The 19,000-nt window shown below is 35.0% G+C and overlaps 1 protein-coding gene across 4 annotated transcripts in view; it reads right to left on the reverse strand.

Moving 5' to 3' along the window:
- Nucleotides 1–1,568: 1,568 nt before the first annotated feature.
- Nucleotides 1,569–19,000, reverse strand: part of LOC100342719 (pancreatic alpha-amylase) — a 40,770-nt gene continuing 23,338 nt past the window's right edge. Inside the window, exons 1-12 of one of the 4 annotated variants that reach the window (XM_051856229.2) lie at nt 18,068–18,184; nt 14,527–14,589; nt 8,123–8,336; nt 7,630–7,776; nt 6,344–6,541; nt 5,744–5,974; nt 4,877–5,010; nt 4,017–4,139; nt 3,837–3,936; nt 3,307–3,425; nt 3,079–3,204; nt 1,569–1,788 (exon numbers count right to left, since the gene is read on the reverse strand). In XM_051856229.2, coding sequence (XP_051712189.1) covers nt 1,599–1,788; nt 3,079–3,204; nt 3,307–3,425; nt 3,837–3,936; nt 4,017–4,139; nt 4,877–5,010; nt 5,744–5,974; nt 6,344–6,541; nt 7,630–7,776; nt 8,123–8,290 — 1,536 coding nt within the window. In that variant the 5' untranslated portion in view covers nt 8,291–8,336; nt 14,527–14,589; nt 18,068–18,184 and the 3' untranslated portion in view covers nt 1,569–1,598. Of the gene's footprint in view, nt 1,789–3,078; nt 3,205–3,306; nt 3,426–3,836; nt 3,937–4,016; nt 4,140–4,876; nt 5,011–5,743; nt 5,975–6,343; nt 6,542–7,629; nt 7,777–8,122; nt 8,337–8,960; nt 8,979–14,526; nt 14,590–17,290; nt 17,372–18,067; nt 18,185–19,000 lie in introns of those variants that run through there. The other 3 variants (XM_070076931.1, XM_070076929.1, XM_070076932.1) reach the window with 3 other exon arrangements.

The following is a 19,000-nucleotide window of genomic DNA, read 5'->3' on the forward strand; positions in this document are numbered from 1 at the left end:
TAAAAAAGAGAGGGAAATAAATTGAAGCTACTATTTCAGATATTTTAAATATGAGATGTCTTTGAAACACTGAAATGGAAATAGCAAGCATTTGTTGGAAATACATGAAGCAGAAGTCCAGGAAAACATCTGAATTAGAAATACAGGTTTTTGTGCAAAAGAATTTGTTTTAGATCCATGGAAACAGTTGTAATCATTTGGTGAAGAGAATACAGAAAATAAGAGCATTAAAGAAGTCTTCAGCTGCCAGGAAACAGGCAGGCACATGCCAATGAGACTTGATCTACCCTGAGCAGTTTTCCAGAGACTTTGGATGCTGGCACAATATGAAAGCTAGATTTCTGTTAACCCTTTCTGCCTTTCAGTAAATTATAGGCTTCCTTCATGCAAGCTCTTTGTGTGTGTTCTGTTTCACTGAACTTGTGCAAGTAATAGGTAGTGCAGCCCCAAATGCAGGGCAGTTGATGTAGTAATCAATGCACAGTGAATTTTCCTTACAGCAGGGACAAATAAATTTAAAGGTAAAAATAAAGTTTTCAAGTTATAGCTTTTATTTTCTCATTTAAACTTAAGTAAACTTAACTGAAATCTATAAGAAGTTCATTGTAACAGACTAACAATTCCCATATTTAAAGTCAACAAAAAACTAATGGATTAGGAAGAAAATTCAGAGTATGTGATGTCACAAAGATCCTAAATAAACATCGATGTTAGAGGATAAGAGAAGGAATAAAAAGCCAGACATAGTTAAGTCAAAGCCATTAAGAAGAAAATGAAAAAGAGGAGAGAATATAAAGTAGACTATTCCTTTTAATTTAATTAAGCATGATATGTTGTATAATTTAATTTCTTCTATTTTTCAACCCTATCAGGAAATGTTTTCATTTTGCACAAACCATACAGACTATGTTTGCATGCTAATCATTATCATACCAGTTCTCCCTGACTAATTGATGAAACCACTCTATGACAGAATTACAGACATAAATTAGGGATAAATAGCTAGACAAATAGAATTAATGACAACAATTGTATTTGTCAGGATGCCATTCTGCATTCTTAGACATTGAAAAATAGATTAAAATGATCTTCTAAAATATCCCAGCATGTTAATTGCAATTATCCCATTATTATACATGGACTTTTTTATGTTTTTCTAATTTTTTAAATTGGTTACTTATAGCTTTTATAAAAAGATTATTTATTGTTTATTGGTTTATTTGAAAGAGAGTGACAGACACAAAAACATAAAGGTAGAGACACACACACACACACACAGAGAAAGAGAGAGAGACCTTCCATCTGCTGTCACTCTCCAAATGTCCACAAAAGTTAGGTCCAAGACAAGTTAAAACCAGAAGTGTCTCCCACATAGGTAACAGGTACCCAAGGATTTAGGCCATTTTCCACTGTCTTTCTAGGCACATTAGCAGGAAACTAGATAATAAATGGAGCAGCTGAGTCTTGCACAGGCACTCCTATATGAGATGCAAGCATCACAACTAACAAATAACCCCCTAGTTATTACAGATTTTACTAAAAATTAATGAATAGAACACACCTCATCATTGTTTTGCTAAAAGTATTTTATTTGAATTTTATAATTTTGCATCAACATGAATTGCAATGAATGGATCTTCAGCAGAGTTGCTAATAGAAAAGTAAGCTTTGCCATCACTGAAAACAGAGACTTTAATTCCTGTGCAATCATTACCATTTTTATCTCCAGAAATGACATCACAGTATGTGCCACCAGGAAGACCAGTTTGCAAAGTTGAAGATAATGACCTGTAACATAAAATTGAACATTTGCTTTCAGTTCACTGTAATTAAATGCAAGAATGCAGACCATCTCCCAAGCAAATAATTAACTTTTTGCCATAAAACTCTAAGCAGTCAAAGTTTCAATCAGAAAAATATCAAAAAAAAAAACAAACCACATTTCCAGTGTATGTGAAAAGCTTTCTAAGGACCAAAGGTAATTTTACAGAAGAACCAGTATTATATACTCAATAATGAATATCACTAAAAATTGAAGGTTGAAGAATATGAGCGAAGATTTGTAGAAATTGCCTCTTTTATATAAATACTACCTCTGGTAGATATAAGTATTTTAAATTTGTCCTCAATGGAATTTATTAAAATATTGGGCATTTTTAAAAATTCAATGGTATTCTTTCTTCAAAAAGCTCTCAAGATGTTAAAAATAATTTGTGTGGATATAAAAATAATCTAATATTTCTGTGAAGGACATAATTTGAAATATAAAGCTTTCTTGAATATTCTGGTTTTACATTTCAGAAATGACAGAAAGTAAAGAACTAGCAATGTGCTCCTGTGTTAAAAATGAGACAGGATTGTCTTATTTATCTATTTACATATTAATTGGCCAATAAATACAATGTACGCTAGAGTGAGCTGATCATGGGTAGAAGTTAGACTTGGCAGAGACATTTCAACTGCTGGCAAAGTATTTCGAGCTAAGGTTCTATATGCCAGGAATCAAGAATAATAAATGAAAGGTCAACAACGAGAAGTTTCAGAACTAAACATTAAAAACATCCAGAAGCAAATCATGAGCCATGAGGTGCATACTTCTTAAATATTTGCTATAAAATATAAATTTGTCATAGAAAAGTAAAGAAGGGGTACCAAGCAATCAAATTGAGGAGGGGTGGAGAAAAAGTGCCAGGAGAAAAAAAAAAAAACGTATTCTAGTACTAAGGAAAATTTTTGCCATGATAAAAAAAAAAAATCAGGACTACGTGGGATTGAAAACTCCTACATTAACTATATTGTAAATTTGTAGATTGTGTGTGTGTGAGCATTTATAGGTTTATATATTGTATAAGCACATGATTTTGCAAGGATGCAAATAATAAAACTTGAAAGAAAAACCATTATAAAAAGAGGAGAACAAAGGAATAAGAGCCATCAGGATATTGTTTTCTTCCTATTTTATGTTTCCTTAAATACCTCATTAAAAGAATTTTCAGATAAAACAAGTTAATAAGCACAAAACAGATAAACCAACAATTTACAAGTTTAAGCTGCACTCTTAAATTGACATCTACTTACCAGTCATCATTGTTGAAGACAATGAATCCTTTGTTTCCTCTTCCAAAAGCCACTTGATTGCTACCATTATCCCACCAGTTACTGAAAGGCTGGCCATCGACTACATTACGGAAAATGACCATGTTCCTAAAAGCAAGCACAGCATCATTTAAAATGGTGGTATCCTTACACTCCTACAGTTTAAAGACATTTTACTACTAGAGAAAATCTCAACATAAATAGTCCCACCTTATCTGGCGCCACCGATGCTCACAGACCCAGTCATTGCCACAAGTAGTGTCTGCATTAATAGTTACTTCCTTAGTTACACCATTATTGTTTGGTGGCCCAATCCAATCATTAGTATCCTTAATTAGAAACACAAATAGCAAATAATTCACAGTTTTAACAAATGTGTATTTTCCTTTTTATTTTCTATTATACCAAACCCATCCTGTCCTGATTATTATGTCTCGTGCTGTTTTTATTTAAATACCAACCCTTTAGTTAGAGAAGTACATATTGCCTGATTTTTATCTTATTTTCAAATGTTTTTTCTTACTGGGGAATGAATATTTGTGGTATCTCTGAAACAGTTTCTACACTTTTGAAAATGGAAAACATGACTTTTACTTCTATAATATCTACTGTATTATATTATGTTTATATTTAATAAATAATTAGTAAATATTGAATGCAATATATTCATGTAATATTAAAAAAAAAAAAAACTTCCTTTTTTCTTGAGAAAAAGGTATCTTGAACAACTTTAAGCTTACTTGTCCATTCACAAAATTTCTTGACCACCGGTAGCTTGACATTACTCGTGTGACTCCATAGGGATGAGCAAGCATAAATCCAACTGCCATTTTATACAGTCTGAAAGTTACAAAATGACATTATCATGGGGTATAATTTTTCATAGATAGATTAAAAAACAAACGTATTCTGTTTCCTACCTAGCATCCCAGAAGGTAAGAATAGATGCTCCTCCAGCGCCATGTCCTCGCTGATTGTCGTGGTTATCCACAAAGACAAGTGCTCTGTCAGAAGGCATGAAACCCCAGCCTTCTCCCCAGTTCCTATTTAAGAAGTAGCAAGATATGTAAATATATGTACTCTTTTACAATAGCTTTAGAGTAATTCAATTGGGTTTCTATATAGCACTGTCAAATAAATTTTCTCTAAATAAATGCATATTCTGTGCCATTTTATAATAAACATTTAATTTCCAAATAATTCCATTTTTATATATATGTGAATTACTTGTATTCCATTGATGTTATAGATACTATCTGTTTTGTTATTAAAAAGTTGTTATAGAATCATTAGTATAATATAATTTAATAGACTTCAGAATGGTCAACATCCCTATCATATTATATGGAAAAAAATGCATTAGAATGAGCCTTCAATTCTGAATTTCCCTGTAAAGCATTTTCACATATCAAATTAATTGATATAATACAATTCAATTCATATGGCCACATTTTAAGTACTTTATAATTATTAAGTTCATTTTAATAATCCAGTTTTATTTTATCATGTATAAAAACATTACACTAATCCAGTACGCTCATAAACATGTAGGTAAAAAATGCAGACGATGTTTTTTGTTTCTAGACAAAATTCTTTGTGATTGGCATTCTAATTTTTTTTAAAAAGAAGATTACTTGCAGATTGGGGAACACTAACCCTTAAAATAATTGACTCTAGCATTTGTCCAAAATAGGGAGCCTCTAAGAAGATAATTTTCATTTGGGCAGTAACACAACTAGGTGTGAGACATGACTCAAGTGACAAATAATACATCATTTACTTTAGGTAAGACATCTTCTCTCCATTCCACCGGCGAATAACCGTGCCTAGTTTTGCACCATACTTGAATTCTGTCACACGGCCATTTTCAAAGTACTCACTACTTGTAATTGGCTCACCACCCAGATCAATTACCTAGTAGAAATATAGGGGAAAATACCACTTTACAAGAGATTTTTTGAAGCGTTTTAGTGAACACATTAACATTAATAGAGAATGGATTAAGGCTATGTAATTTCAATTGTCTAAACGGTTATGCTCATAGGGTGATTCTGACTTTTTGGATAACACATATGTTACAATATTGAAAGAAAAATGATGACAAGGTGATCTGTTGTCCTGAGAGAATACCGACCTAATTTAGTCTCCCACATAAATGATAATAAGAGTTCAAACTAACACAGCATTTATTATTTGACTGACAACAATTCTCAGGGATTGATGAACATCAACTCATTGGTAATTCCCCACAGACAACCAAGATAAAAACTTTATCATTAACCCAGTTCTTAATGGAAAAGAATTGTTCTCAGAAAGGTTAGTAAAGTTGCCTAAAAAATATAAGGATATTAGATGTATAGTCAAGATTCCAACCCAGATAGACTGGATTCAGACAAGACCTATTTGATTCCCTGACTTCCATAATGTTTTCTGGGGGCTTGGAGGCCTCTTTAAATTGTTTGCACTTCCAATACAATGACTGTGAGAAAGAATTGCTGTCTCCGAGTAAAAGAGTTTAAAGAACACTGCTGTATATAAATGACCCCATCATCAACTGCCATACATTGTGCACTTAATTAAATCATCCATTGAGTTTCTAATCAACTAAATTAGACTTTTTTATCTTCACGTATACGTACTGACATACCTCTTGGTAAATGAAAGGTTTACTTCCTGAAGGGAACCACTTTGTGTTTAGATTGTTCAGCTTATCCAAAACTGCCTTTATGTCTCCAGGCCACATATGCTTACACGCATCCAGTCTGAACCCTGCTACACCAATGTCAATGAGACGGTTCAAGTACGCAGCAAGAGTGGAACGCACATAATCTTTTTCCAATGCAAGATCAAGAAGACCAGTCAGACGACAATCTCTGACCTGTTGAGGTTGAAAATTTGTGATTCATAAAACATCACCTTTAACTTGAGAATCTATTTGGTTTTTGATGAACATATTCACCAACAGATACTTCTATAGTGCCTTCTTTGCATTGGGCACTACAGACATATCTTTTAAAAATTTCCTAGTACAAAAATGGGGAATTTATGAAATGTAGCAGATGAGATTTTTAATTGGGGGAACTTTTCAAATATTGATTTGAGTGTGTATTTTTAAACAGTCAAACTTGGTAACATGTTCTCCCAAAGAATCTACACTCATAATTGAAATGGAGTTCAATGAACTACATGTGTCTAATTTAAGATACAGATAATACTTTACTCATATTACTAATTTTTGAGAAATTACCTGATAAATGTCTTGATAGCTCTCAATGCCTCCACTTCCACTTTTACATTTACCATCATTAAAATCCCAACCAGAGTATGGGACAGCTGGAAAATCCCTCGTTTGAGCATTGAAGTAACTACCACAGGTACTGTGTGTTCCTTCACCTCGACCGTCACCACACATATGATTCATTACAGCATCCACATAAATACGGACCTGAGAAAAAAGGTTTCCACTTCAATTTGACTTACAGAGAGGCACTAATAGAAACCATTACTGAATATGAAATACAGCACACAAATAAAACTCAAAATTATTTCTGATATTTTATAAATTTTCTACAAAAACAAAACTAATGTTAACTGAAGATCGACAACCATTATCAACATTTGATCATCTATATACTTACATGAATGATAACTTGATAGATAAGAAACTGTCATAATAAAGAAGACATAAAAATTGCAATTTTTGAGGAAACATGTTTCAATTCTGACAGGTGAGATTATTAGAAAAGAAGAAGTTAGCCTCTACCCTTTACTGACCACCTGAAAACAAGATATTAGATATTAGTATCTCATTACATTCCTCATTAAAGAGGGAAGATAACTATTTTGTATGAAAAACCAATGTGTAAAAACGGCCTATGAATTTTAGATGGAGACATAGTCATATAAAAATGATTGTAAAGGGAATCCATTTCCTAAAAAGAAAAATGTTTTTAGAACATGTTTATGCTGGGGCCGGTGCTGAGGCTCCACCAATTAACACCCTGGCCTGAAGCGCTGGCATCCCATATGGGCGCTGGTTCAAGACCTGGCTGCTCCACTTCTGATCCAGCTCTCTGCTGTGGCCTGGAAGAGCAGCAGAAGATGGCCCAAATCCTTATGCCCCTGCACCCATGTGAGAGATCTGGAAGAAGCTCTGGCTCCTGGTTTCGAATCAGCACAGCTCTGGCCATTGTGGCCCTTTGGAGGGTGAATCAATGGACGAAAGACCTTTCTCTCTGTCTCTCCCTCTCACTGTCTGTAATTCTACCTCTCAAATAAATAAATAAAATCTTAAAAAAAAAAAAAATAAATGAATTGTGCTTTAAACTTTAACTTATCTCTTCTTTAGTAGATAAATTGTGCCTACAAAAAGAATTATGCAATTTGAACATAGCACAATGCAAATTTTGAGTTACAGCTAAGGTATGGAGTGAAATTTAACAGTTTAAAATATGAAAATCTTTCTGCTCAAAACAGCAAGAATGACAGTGAAAAATTGGTTTCCTCCAAATTTCTAAAGGAAACTTCACTTACACCAACATCGTTACATCTCGTCACCATGTCTCTGAATTCATCTTCATTTCCAGATCTGGTGCATAATTTATAACTTATTGGTTGGTATCTTTCCCACCAAGGTCTAAAAGGATCGGTAACTATAACGTTCTCATTGGGTGGAGAGACCTAAAATATAAAATGTATTAATAATATCAAATTATACTTTAAGGTATACTATTGAATGTTCCAGAAACTAGTCAACAAGTATTTCTCTATTTTATGTGGCTGCATTTCTAAATAAACAACAAAAATATTATTAGCACATCAAAGATATCCTGCTGGGGAAAGATTCTATCAAAAGGCAAAAAAAAGTTGCCAAAAGTACTACATTTGTTCTATTACACACAACACTGTTTTATTGAGAATACATTCATATAAAACCACACTTTACCGCACTTTAGAGATGTTGATCAGAATACAATTCATTATAAGCACAGCAAACTCTGCAATTGATCCCATGAACAAAACTCACCTGAACTCCTCCAAATCCATTGGGAGCCAGGTATCGCTCACATTCCTTGGCAATATCAACCCAGCGCCATTCAAACAGGTGGACAATAGATGTGCGTCCCTCTTGGGTATGTGGGCTATACTGTGCCCAGCAGAACCCAAGGGCAGAAAGCAACAGAAAGATCTTCATTTTGCTTTCAGGTGATAGATGTTCTTTCTAGGAGCTATTTATATTCCTGTAAAAGCACATGATGCAAAGTAAATATTAATATGGATAAGTACTTGGAGTACAAGTTGTGTATTCATTCTCTGAAAAAGATTATTAATAATAATGTCCATGCAACAGCTGAAGAACATTCATAAGATCTCCCAGGAAAATAATCTAAAAGGCCTCATAGAACTACTGATTTTTCTTATTCAGGGAATATTGCCTTTTTGAAACATCAGGCATTATATATATCTAAAAAGTATTTATTCATGTTTTATTTAATTAGGATTAGATCATCCATTTACTTTCTGTAACAGAAGGAAAATAACTAAGCCAACAGAATCATACTCAAGGTATTACTTTAACCATGGATTTTTAAACTTTAAAACATAACCATTTATAATGTAATTATTAAAACAATATAATTAATAAACATAAACGAATAGAATATCCTATCTAATTCTGCTTTCCACCCCAATCTAAATTTTTAGCTACAAAAATGTCTACCTTTAGATTTAGCAAACTACTTGGAATTTAAAGAGAGAGAACTTAGTTCCCCTGCATCAAATCATGTCTTTATTAGTGGGGCTACAGTAGTAGGGTTTGTGGTGGAATTGGTTGTTTTCTTCCTGTAGTCAAATATTTCCTGTACCTGATACAATACTAAATAATTGTATTCACATCCATTTTCATTCTTATAGTAATTGAAATCCTAGGAAAGATGATAATAGTCCAGCTGAGAAAAATTTTATCCATTCATTCAACAAGCAATGCTCAAGTGTCTGCTTTTCGCCAAGGGCTGGGGATGACATAAGGATACAATGATACACAGACAGGTTTCTGTTTTCAGTCTAGTGAATGTGGATAAATACATGAGTAAATAATAAATACAATAGTAATAAAAGGGGAAATAAAGTAATTTCAGGTAGTAAAAAGGATTACTAGGAAATAACAGTAAATAAAATACACAGTGCTTGCACCATCAAGATATTTTACATTGGATCAAATGTAAGGCATCACTGAAGGAGATACTGTCACTTGTGACTTGAATCATTTGATGGAGTCAGTCATTTCAAGGTCACAGAAAGAGCAAGATGGTAGAAGAAAGAACAAGAGGGGCAAGTGTCTGGGTGCAGGGGCGCAGTGGGTAAAGCTGCCTCCTGAGACGCATGCATCCCATGTGAGAGCTGGTTTAGTCCCAGCTACTTCATTTCCAATCCAGCAGCAGAAAAAGACTCAAAAGCTTTGGCCATTGCCACATATTTGGGTCTCCCAGATGGAGTTCCATGCTTCTGGTTTTAGCCTGGCTCAGCCCAGAATATTTAGAGAGTGAATCGGCAGATGGCAGATTCAACTCACTTTCTTTACTGCTCTCCCCTTCAATTAAATAAAATATTTTTTCTTTTTTTTTGAATTTTTTTTAACTTTTATTTAATGAATATAAATTTCCAAAGAACAGATTATGGATTACAATGACCTCCCCCCCATAATGTCCCTCCAACCCGAAACCCTCCCCTTATCCATTCCCTCTCCCCTTCCATTCATGTCAAGATTCATTTTCAATTCTCTTTATATACAGAAGATCAGTTTAGCATACATTAAGTAAAGATTTCAACAGTTTGCTCCCACAGAGAAACATAAAGTGAAAAATACTGTTTGAGTACTAATTATAGCATTAAATCTCTATGTACAGCACTCTAAGGACAAAGATCCTACATGAGGAGTAATGCACAGTGACTCCTGTTGTTGACTTAACAAATTGACACTCTTGTTTATGCCATCAGTAATCACCCTAGGCTCTTGTCATGAGCTGCCACGGCTATGAAAGCCCCCTGGGTTCACTGACTCTGATCATTTTTAGACAAGGCCATGGTCAAAGTGGAAGTTCTCTCCTCCCTTCAGAGAAAGGTACCTCCTTCTTTGATGACCCATTCTTTCCACTGGGATCTCACTCATGGAGATCTTTCATTTAGGTTTTTTTTTTTTTTTCCCCCAGAGTGTCTTGGCTTTCCATGCCTGAAATACTCTCATGGGCATTTCAGCCAGATCCGCATGCCTTAAGGGCTGATTCTGAGGCCAGAGTGCTGTTAGGACATTTGCCATTCTTTGGGTCTGCTGTGTATCTCACTTCCTATGTTGGACCATTCTCTCCCTTTTTTATTCTATCAGCTAGTATTTGCAGACACTAGTCTTGTTTCTGTGATCCCTTTGGTTCTTAGTCCTATCATTATGATCAATTGTGAACAGAAATTGATCTCTGGGACTAGTGAGATGGCATTGGTACGTGCCACCTCGATGGGATTGAATTCAAATCCCCTGGTATGTTTCTAACTCTACTGTTTGAGGTAAGTCAGCTTGAGCATGTCCCGAATTGCACATCTCTTCCCTCTCTTATTCCCACTCTTATATTTAACAGTGATCACTTTTCAGTTAAGTTTCAGCACTTAAGAAGAATTGTGTATTGATTACAGTATGCAACCAAAAGTATTATGCTGAGTGAATTAAGCCAGTCCCAAAGGGACAAATATCATATGTTCTCCCTGATTGGCGACAACTAACTGAGCACCAAAGGGGAAAATTGATGAAGTGAAATGGACACTGTGAGAAACAGTGACTTCAGGCAGTCAAAGCCAAAATCAACTATTGGGATTGCATCAAATTGAGAAGTTTCTGTACTGCAAAAGAAACAGTCAGGAGAGTGAAGAGGCAACCAACAGAATGGGAAAAAATATTTGCAAACTATGCAACAGATAAAGGGTTAATAACCAGAATCTACAAAGAGATCAAGAAACTCCACAAAAACAAAACCAACAACCCACTTAAGAGATGGGCCAAGGACCTCAATAGACATTTTTCAAAAGAGGAAATCCAAATGGCCAACAGGCACATGAAAAAATGTTCAAGGTCATTAGCAATCAGGGAAATGCAAATCAAAACCACAATGAGGTTTCACCTCACCCCGGTTAGAATGGCTCACATGCAGAAATCTACCAACAACAGATGCTGGCGAGGATGTGGGGAAAAAGGGACACTAACCCACTGTTGGTGGGAATGCAAACTGGTCAAGCCACTATGGAAGTCAGTCTGGAGATTCCTCAGAAACCTGAAGATAACCCTACCGTTCGACCCAGCCATCCCACTCCTTGGAATTTACCCAAAGGAATTTAAATTGGCAAACAAAAAAGAGCTCTGCACCCTAATGTTTATTGCAGCTCAATTCACAATAGCTAAGACCTGGAACCAACCTAAATGCCCATCAACGGTAGACTGGATAAAGAAATTATGGGATATGTACTCTTTAGAATACTATACCGCAGTAAGAAACAACAAAATCCAGTCATTTGCAACAAAATGGAGGAATCTGGAACACATCATGCTGAGTGAAGTAAGCCAGTCCCAAAGGGACAAATACCATATGTTCTCCCTGATCAGTGACAACTGACTGAACACCAAAAAGGAAACCTGTTGAAGTGAAATGGACACTATGGGAAACGGTGACTTGATCAGCATAGCCCTGACTGTTAATGAACAAATTAATACATTATCCCTCTTAGTAGTTTTTTTATCTGTTCTACTTAATATCACTGGTTTAATTCTGTAATTAATACACAGTTATTCTTAAGTGTTGAAATTTAACTGAAATGTGATCCCTGTTAAACATAAGAGTGGGAATAAGAGAGGGAAGAGATGTATAATTTGGGACATGCTCAAGCTGACTTGCCCCAAATGGTAGAGTTAGAAACATACCAGGGGACTCCAATTTAATCCCACCAAGGTGGCATGTACCAATGCCATCTCACTAGTCCAAGTGATCAATTTCAGTTCACAATTGATCATAATGAAAGGACTAAGAGTCAAAGGGAGCACATAAACAAGTCTAGTACCTGCTAACACTAACTGATAGAATAAATAAAGGGGAGAGTGATCCAACATGTGAAGTGAGATACTCAGCAGACTCATAGAATGGCAGATGTCCTAAATAGCACTCTGGCCTCAGAATCAGCCCTAAAGGCATTCGGATCTGGCTGAAAAGCCCATGAGAGTATTTCAGGCATGGAAAGCCAAGACACTCTGGCAAAAGATCCCTGCAAGTGAGATCCCAGTGGAAAGAACAGGTCATCAAAGAAGGAGGTACCTTTCTCTGAAGGGAGGAGAGAACCTCCACTTTGACTATGACCTTGTCTAAACAAGATAAGAGTCGGAGAACTCAGAGGGCTTCCATAGCCTTGGAAACTCATGACTGGAGCATAGGGAGATTACTGATGCCATAGACAGGAGTGTCAATTGGTAAAGTCAACAACAGGAGTCACTGTGCACTTACTCCTCATGTAGGATCTCTGTCCTTAATGTGCTGTGCATTGAGATTTAATGCTATAACGAGTACTCAAACAATATATTTCACTTTGTGTTTCTATGGGGGTGCAAACTGTTGAAATCTTTACTTAATGCATACTAAACTGATCTTCTGTAAAAAAAAAAAAAAAGAAATTATCAACTCCCAACTTGACTCTCACTGGGATTAAACATGACAATAGGTCTGATCTGATTTCATCATCATTTAAAAAATCATGTATTATTTTTCACTTTATGTTTCTGTGTGGGAGCAAACTGTTGAAATCCTTACTTAATGTATACTAAGCTGATCTTCTGTATATTAAGATAATTGAAAATGAATCTTGATGTGAATGGAAGGGGAGAGGGAGTGGGAAAGGGGAGGGTTGTGGGTGGGAGGGATGGTAAGGGGGGGAAGCCATTGTAATCCATAAGTCGTACTTTGGAAATTAATATTCATTAAATAAAAGTTAAAAAAAAAGAAACAGTGACTTGATCAGCTCTTGTCCTGACGGTTGATGTACAATGTAATACTTTATCCATTTTAGTATTTTTTTTTGTTCTAATACCATTGGTTGAACTCTGTAATTAACACACAATTATTCTTAGGTGTTTAAATTTTAACTGAAAAGTGATCCCTGTTAGGAATTTGGAAAACATTATGCTGAGTGAAATAAGCAAATCCCAAAGGGACAAATACCACTTGTTATCCTTGATAGGTGACAACTAACTGAGCACCAAAAAGGAACCCTGTTAAAGTGAAATGAACACTATGAGAAACGGTGACTTGATCAGCCCTCACCCTGACTGTTGATGAGCAGCTTAATATGTTATCCCTCTTAGTATTTTTTTTCTTTGTTCTACTTAATACTTTTGGTTGAAATAAAATATTTTTTCTAAATATAAAAGCCTGAAGATAATAAAAAGATGAGAATATTCAGTGAACATTTAAAAGAAGATAACAGCTGAACTTTGACATAACAGAAGGTAAAATGGAGTGATATGAGGTAAGAGAGGTAGGCTAGACCAGGTGTGACCCTGGAGACCATGAAGAAATCTAAAGCCATGAAGTCTCTCAAAATGTAAACTGAACAAATCCATTGTACTTTAAGAAACAGCTACTATTGCCTCTGAGAAGAAATCACAGGATAGGATAGCAAGAGTGGAGAAAGAAAGATCAAATATTTGAATTTTGAATTTTACCACTGTCCAAGAAGAGAAGAGTGGCTTGGACTAAGACATAGACAGGATATATTTCAGAGGTAGACAGGCAAAAGCCTATGTCTAAATTGGCATGGGGAAAGAGGAAAAGAAAAACATTAAAGATAAGATCATTGGGTTGTCAAGTTATTTCTTACCATAAGGAAAACCAAGGAAGTACCAGCTTTGGGAAGGGTTTCAGGGTGCTATGGGCCTTAATTATTCCTCTATCAATATTTTTTAAAAATAACTTTTATACATTTTGAAAGACAAAGTGTCAGAAGGAGAGAGGGAGAGACAGAGAGAAAGATCTTTCAACTGCTGGTTCACTCACCAAAAGGCCACAATGACTAGGGCTGTTCCAAAATGAAGCCAGAGCCTAGAACTCTATCCTGGTTTCCCATGTGAGTAGCAGGGAGCTACTAAGACCATCTTTTGCTGCTTTTCTGGTACATTAGAGGAAGTTGGATTGAAAGCATAACAGCCAGAACTGACTCTGTGACATGGGATGTGGTGTTGCAAGTGGCAGCTTAACCCACTGTTCGACAATGCCTGCCACTCTCCATCAATCTTAATGCTCTTCTTTGGTCTTTCCCCAACCAACCATATGAGAACTATCCATTGCAGAGCTAGAAGTTCATCAGTTCATTATGTTTTATGCACAATTTCATACCTCCATGACTTACCAATTGCTTTCCTTCATCCTGTAATTTTCCTCCACCATCTTTGTGAACCTGTAAGATACCATTCTTCCCACATGCAGCATGAACAACATTGTTTTGAAGATTTCCCATACATGCTCAGCAAAGTCAATAACTCTTCTACTATATAATAACTTCAAGCACATATGACATTAGTAAGCTGATTTGATTTGAATTACAAATTTTTCTATATAATTGAATGTTTATATGCCCACCATTTGATGCTAAACATTTAATAATTTCACATTTAATAATTAAAGCTGGCAAATGATTGGTTTAATACCTTAGGTGCGAAATAGACAGCTATAACATACAAATTGTAGGTTTCAGGTATTGTTCAAGAATATGGCATAACATGGGTTACATTTTAATGGATTTTTGAAAATAAATGAAGACTATGGCAGAAATTGCATAATGCATTTAATTTTAATCATTGCAATTACTTTGTAAACATGAAGGAACTAAGACCAAGCAAGACTAGTAATTTTCCAGATTTATATGCTATGTTTCAAGGGAAAAGGCTGATCAAAGGTCTGACTACAAGTCGACATTCTCCATGTTATGCTAGCATTTCTCCTAGAATTTTAGAGTTGTAATGTTTAGTATGATAGTCAGTAGCAACAGCTAGCTACTGAGCAGTGGAAATATAATGAATCTAAGCAGAGACATACTACTAATGTACAATGCAATCTGAATTTCAGAGTTGATGTTGAAAATAGAATTTAAAAATTAATGATTTTCTTTTGCTTCTATGTTAAAAAATATTTCACAATATGTTAAACTAAAAAATTTCAATATAAACTTGAATTTACTTTCCTTTTTGCTTCTTTTAATGTCTCAAAAATTGTTACATTAGATATGTGAATTATGTTAGATTTCTATTAGCGCTATTCTATTGATTGATTATTTTATGTCGGACAAAGGATGCACATACAAAATATAAGCAAAAATAATGAATTTAGGATACAATCATAATTTTAAGATAGTTATGAGTAATATGTTGCAATACTTAATGAAAATGGAAAGCACATTTCGAACATATGAAACAGGTAAAGTTAAAGCTGATTGAAGAATGCATTTCCTTTAACGAAAAGAGATTTGGGGGCTGGCACTGCGGCGTATTAGGTTGAGCCTTCACCGCAGCCCCAGCTAAAGTTAAAGTTGACTCGGTTCCACGTCCTATCCAGCTCCCTGGTATTGTCCTAGGAAGGCATTGGAAGATGACCCAAGCGCTTGGGCCCCTTCATCCAACTAGGACACCTGGAAGAAGCACTTAGCTTAGAATTTACAAAATTTCTGTAAAATGTGTGTTACAAAAAACTGTTTATGGATTTCAAAATTTTTTGCACCAAAGAAACCTTTTCTTTTAATTTTATTTTTCCATGAACTTTTAGATACCTTGTAGGTATCTCATAAAATTGGTATTATGAATAAACAAATTAATGTACTTGGCCATCCTCACTTTTGATTTCTTTCCATTCCTTTCTTCCCAACTTCTAATAACACTTTCTACTTCTCCTAATTATGTTCATATCACTTAGAACAGGTAGAGATAAGAAGAGATCAGCCATATTTTCCACCTGTAATTTGTCCACATTTTTCCCTCTCTTCTTTTTGATACTTCCCTCTCTCCATTCTGCTCTGCTTCCCTCCTAGCACTACTCTTCCTTCTCTACATTTGCCCATCCCTCCCCCTCCTTTTACTCCCTCCCTCTCTCCTTCTCTTTTACTTTTTTTTCCTCATTTAGAATTTCTGGTATACTCAAGTTGGTTTTGAAAAATACTTCTCAACATACCAATTAAACTCTGGACTGTTCCTTTTAATAACAGATCATATATTTCACAGGTGCATTTAGGATACTTCCAATATAAGGAGAAAGTAGCAGACTTGATTATCATTTTCAGTTTCATTTTAGCTTTTATTAGCATCACAAGATAAGTGAGGTACAAACAAATAACAAATTTCTACTGGGGTTCACGTATCATCATATACTTTCTCATTCAGCCTTAATTTTCACCTAAAAAGCATTATAAAATGCTATAAATCTCATAGCAAAGATATTAAAACAAAAAATACAATTATTGCTTAAAAAGTCTGCAAGTAAAGCTTTGATGTTTTGCTATCAAAAATAAGATAAAAATGTTCAATTGAAATTATTACATTTCTTTTTTGCCATAGTTACCCTTACAGAGTTCTCCACAGAGGAGCTGCTACAATTATTAATATTAATATCAATGTTCTATGGCCTGTATATTGCCTGCAGTATTCTGATTGTGTCAAATAGGATATATTTGGAATTCCATAAAAATATAAAGTAGTACTTTTGGTAATATCATGACAAAAACAATATTCCTGAAGCAGTAAATATATTTGAAGTATCAGTACAATATATTCATTGATAAAAAGAAAATTTTAGCTCAAAAGGACAAAATATGGTGTTCCCAAAAAATTTCTCACCAATCAGCATAATGTGAAAGGTATGGGCTATTTTATGTCATATCCACAATACGAATGACATATAAGGAAAATTCTATATTGCAAATTCAGTTTTTATCTTAACACATTGTGTAACATAAATCTAATTATGTAGTTCAAAGTTTTCTGAAATTACATAAGGCAGAGTTACAAAAATGAAAGAACACTAACATATTAACCAAAAAATAGTAACCTCCATAAAACTTGTGTTTGTATGGCTTCCTTCGCACACACATACACACACAAATACAAACATTTACAATGCTTATTTACAAATTTCTTTTCTTCTTCCAGAAGTAGTCTTACATCTGTGCCAGATAGCAATACTTTTTACCATATAAATAAATTAATATGGATCAAGAAGAGGCAAGTAACTCATCACTCATACTTCTTAGTTTAGGTGTCTTTTAAATAAATTTCCTAGAAGCAAATAAGTAATAGTAACATAGTCAAAAATCTTATGGGAGTATTTTTCATGTCACATCTGTCTATGTGATTTTATCATTTCCTTATAAACTCTTTCCCATAAACTCTTCTTTGTAATATGCACTATTGATTGTTTTCCACTTTCCTAGTTTCAATATCCCATAATTTCAAATATTGATTTTATTATAGTTTTGGTCAAGTAAATTATTTCTTTCATTGGATAAAATTCCAAATCCCTTTAAATTTTATATTCATTGTGTACATTTTATAAAAAGAGTAAATGTTACAAGCCCCTGACCAAAAAAATAAAGTTCAACAAGGAAATGGATGTGAGTTCAGATCAGTCATATACGAAGATTAGAGAAAAAAGACAAACATAATCAAATTTGTCTGCCAAATCACTGACATCAATCAGAGAAACATTTTTAGTCACAGCTAGACATATTTCCAATATTAACAGTACATTTTGTGCTGCTAGACTGAAACATGTGTTGTCAACAAACCTAAAATGGATTGTGCAACTCTGAACTCTACCAAACCATATGAGAGAAACCACTTAGCAACAAAAAAAGAAGAGACCTTTATAATACTCAAAAAAAAAAAAAAAACATTAAAATAGCTTACCTTATTTACTTATTTAAGTCAACAGTCTTCTAAACTCAGTTTCATGTTTTTCAGTCATGAAATAACAAGTCTTACTGTTCTGGGTTTGCTTTTTTCATCGGTGGAAAAATAACGAGGGGTTTAGTCTTTCACAGATTTCCCATAAACTCTTCCTTGTAATATGCACTGCCACAGCACTACTCCAATTCCTTAAACATGATTTGCACAGTTTAAGCTGAGCTTCTCAAGGACACCAGGTTTGGCACTATCACTTCTGTTTCCTAGATTTTTCAAGCATACATCACAATGCTTTTGTCACATATTGCAAAGGAAATAATAGGAAGTTGCTAGCCTCTTGAATAACCCTAATTTCCTTGCATCAATCCTACCTGTCATTTTTTGACCCTTGAGCAATAAGCAGCCTGGATCTCTGTACTGTCGTAGCAGTGACAATTTGGTTTCTACCTTCCTTATTCTTTTAGTTTGTCTTTTTCAATTAGCTCGAGCCAGAGACAGAGAGAAACAAGCCATTGTAGGGAAACCTCAGAGTCTGTATGAAAGTCATCCGGGTACATGGCAATAGATCCCCAGTGAAAATCCTCAGCAACAAGGAAATCATTAGTGTTGGGAAATCCCCTCGTCAGAGGCACTCTGCCTCAGCTATGTGTCTCCCCTCTTATCATCCATACTCTGCCTCAGCTATGTGTCTCCCCTCTTATCATCCATACAGCCCAGGTGTCCAATTTCGGCTGTCCTACTGGCCTGCTGCTGCCTGGCAGCATACTGCAGCAGTTGTCTGCAACCAGCTGTCCTGCTTGTTACACTGTTTGCCTGCAGCACACACGAGCAGCCAACTAGCCTATAGCTATTCTGACTCCTGCTGCAGCCTTGCCGTGAATTTAATAAATCTAGCTCTGCTCACTCTCTCATTCTCCCTCTATCTGACGGCTGGTG

The sequence above is a fragment of the Oryctolagus cuniculus genome, chromosome 7, assembly GCF_964237555.1.
Source record: "Oryctolagus cuniculus chromosome 7, mOryCun1.1, whole genome shotgun sequence".
NCBI lineage: Eukaryota > Metazoa > Chordata > Mammalia > Lagomorpha > Leporidae > Oryctolagus > Oryctolagus cuniculus.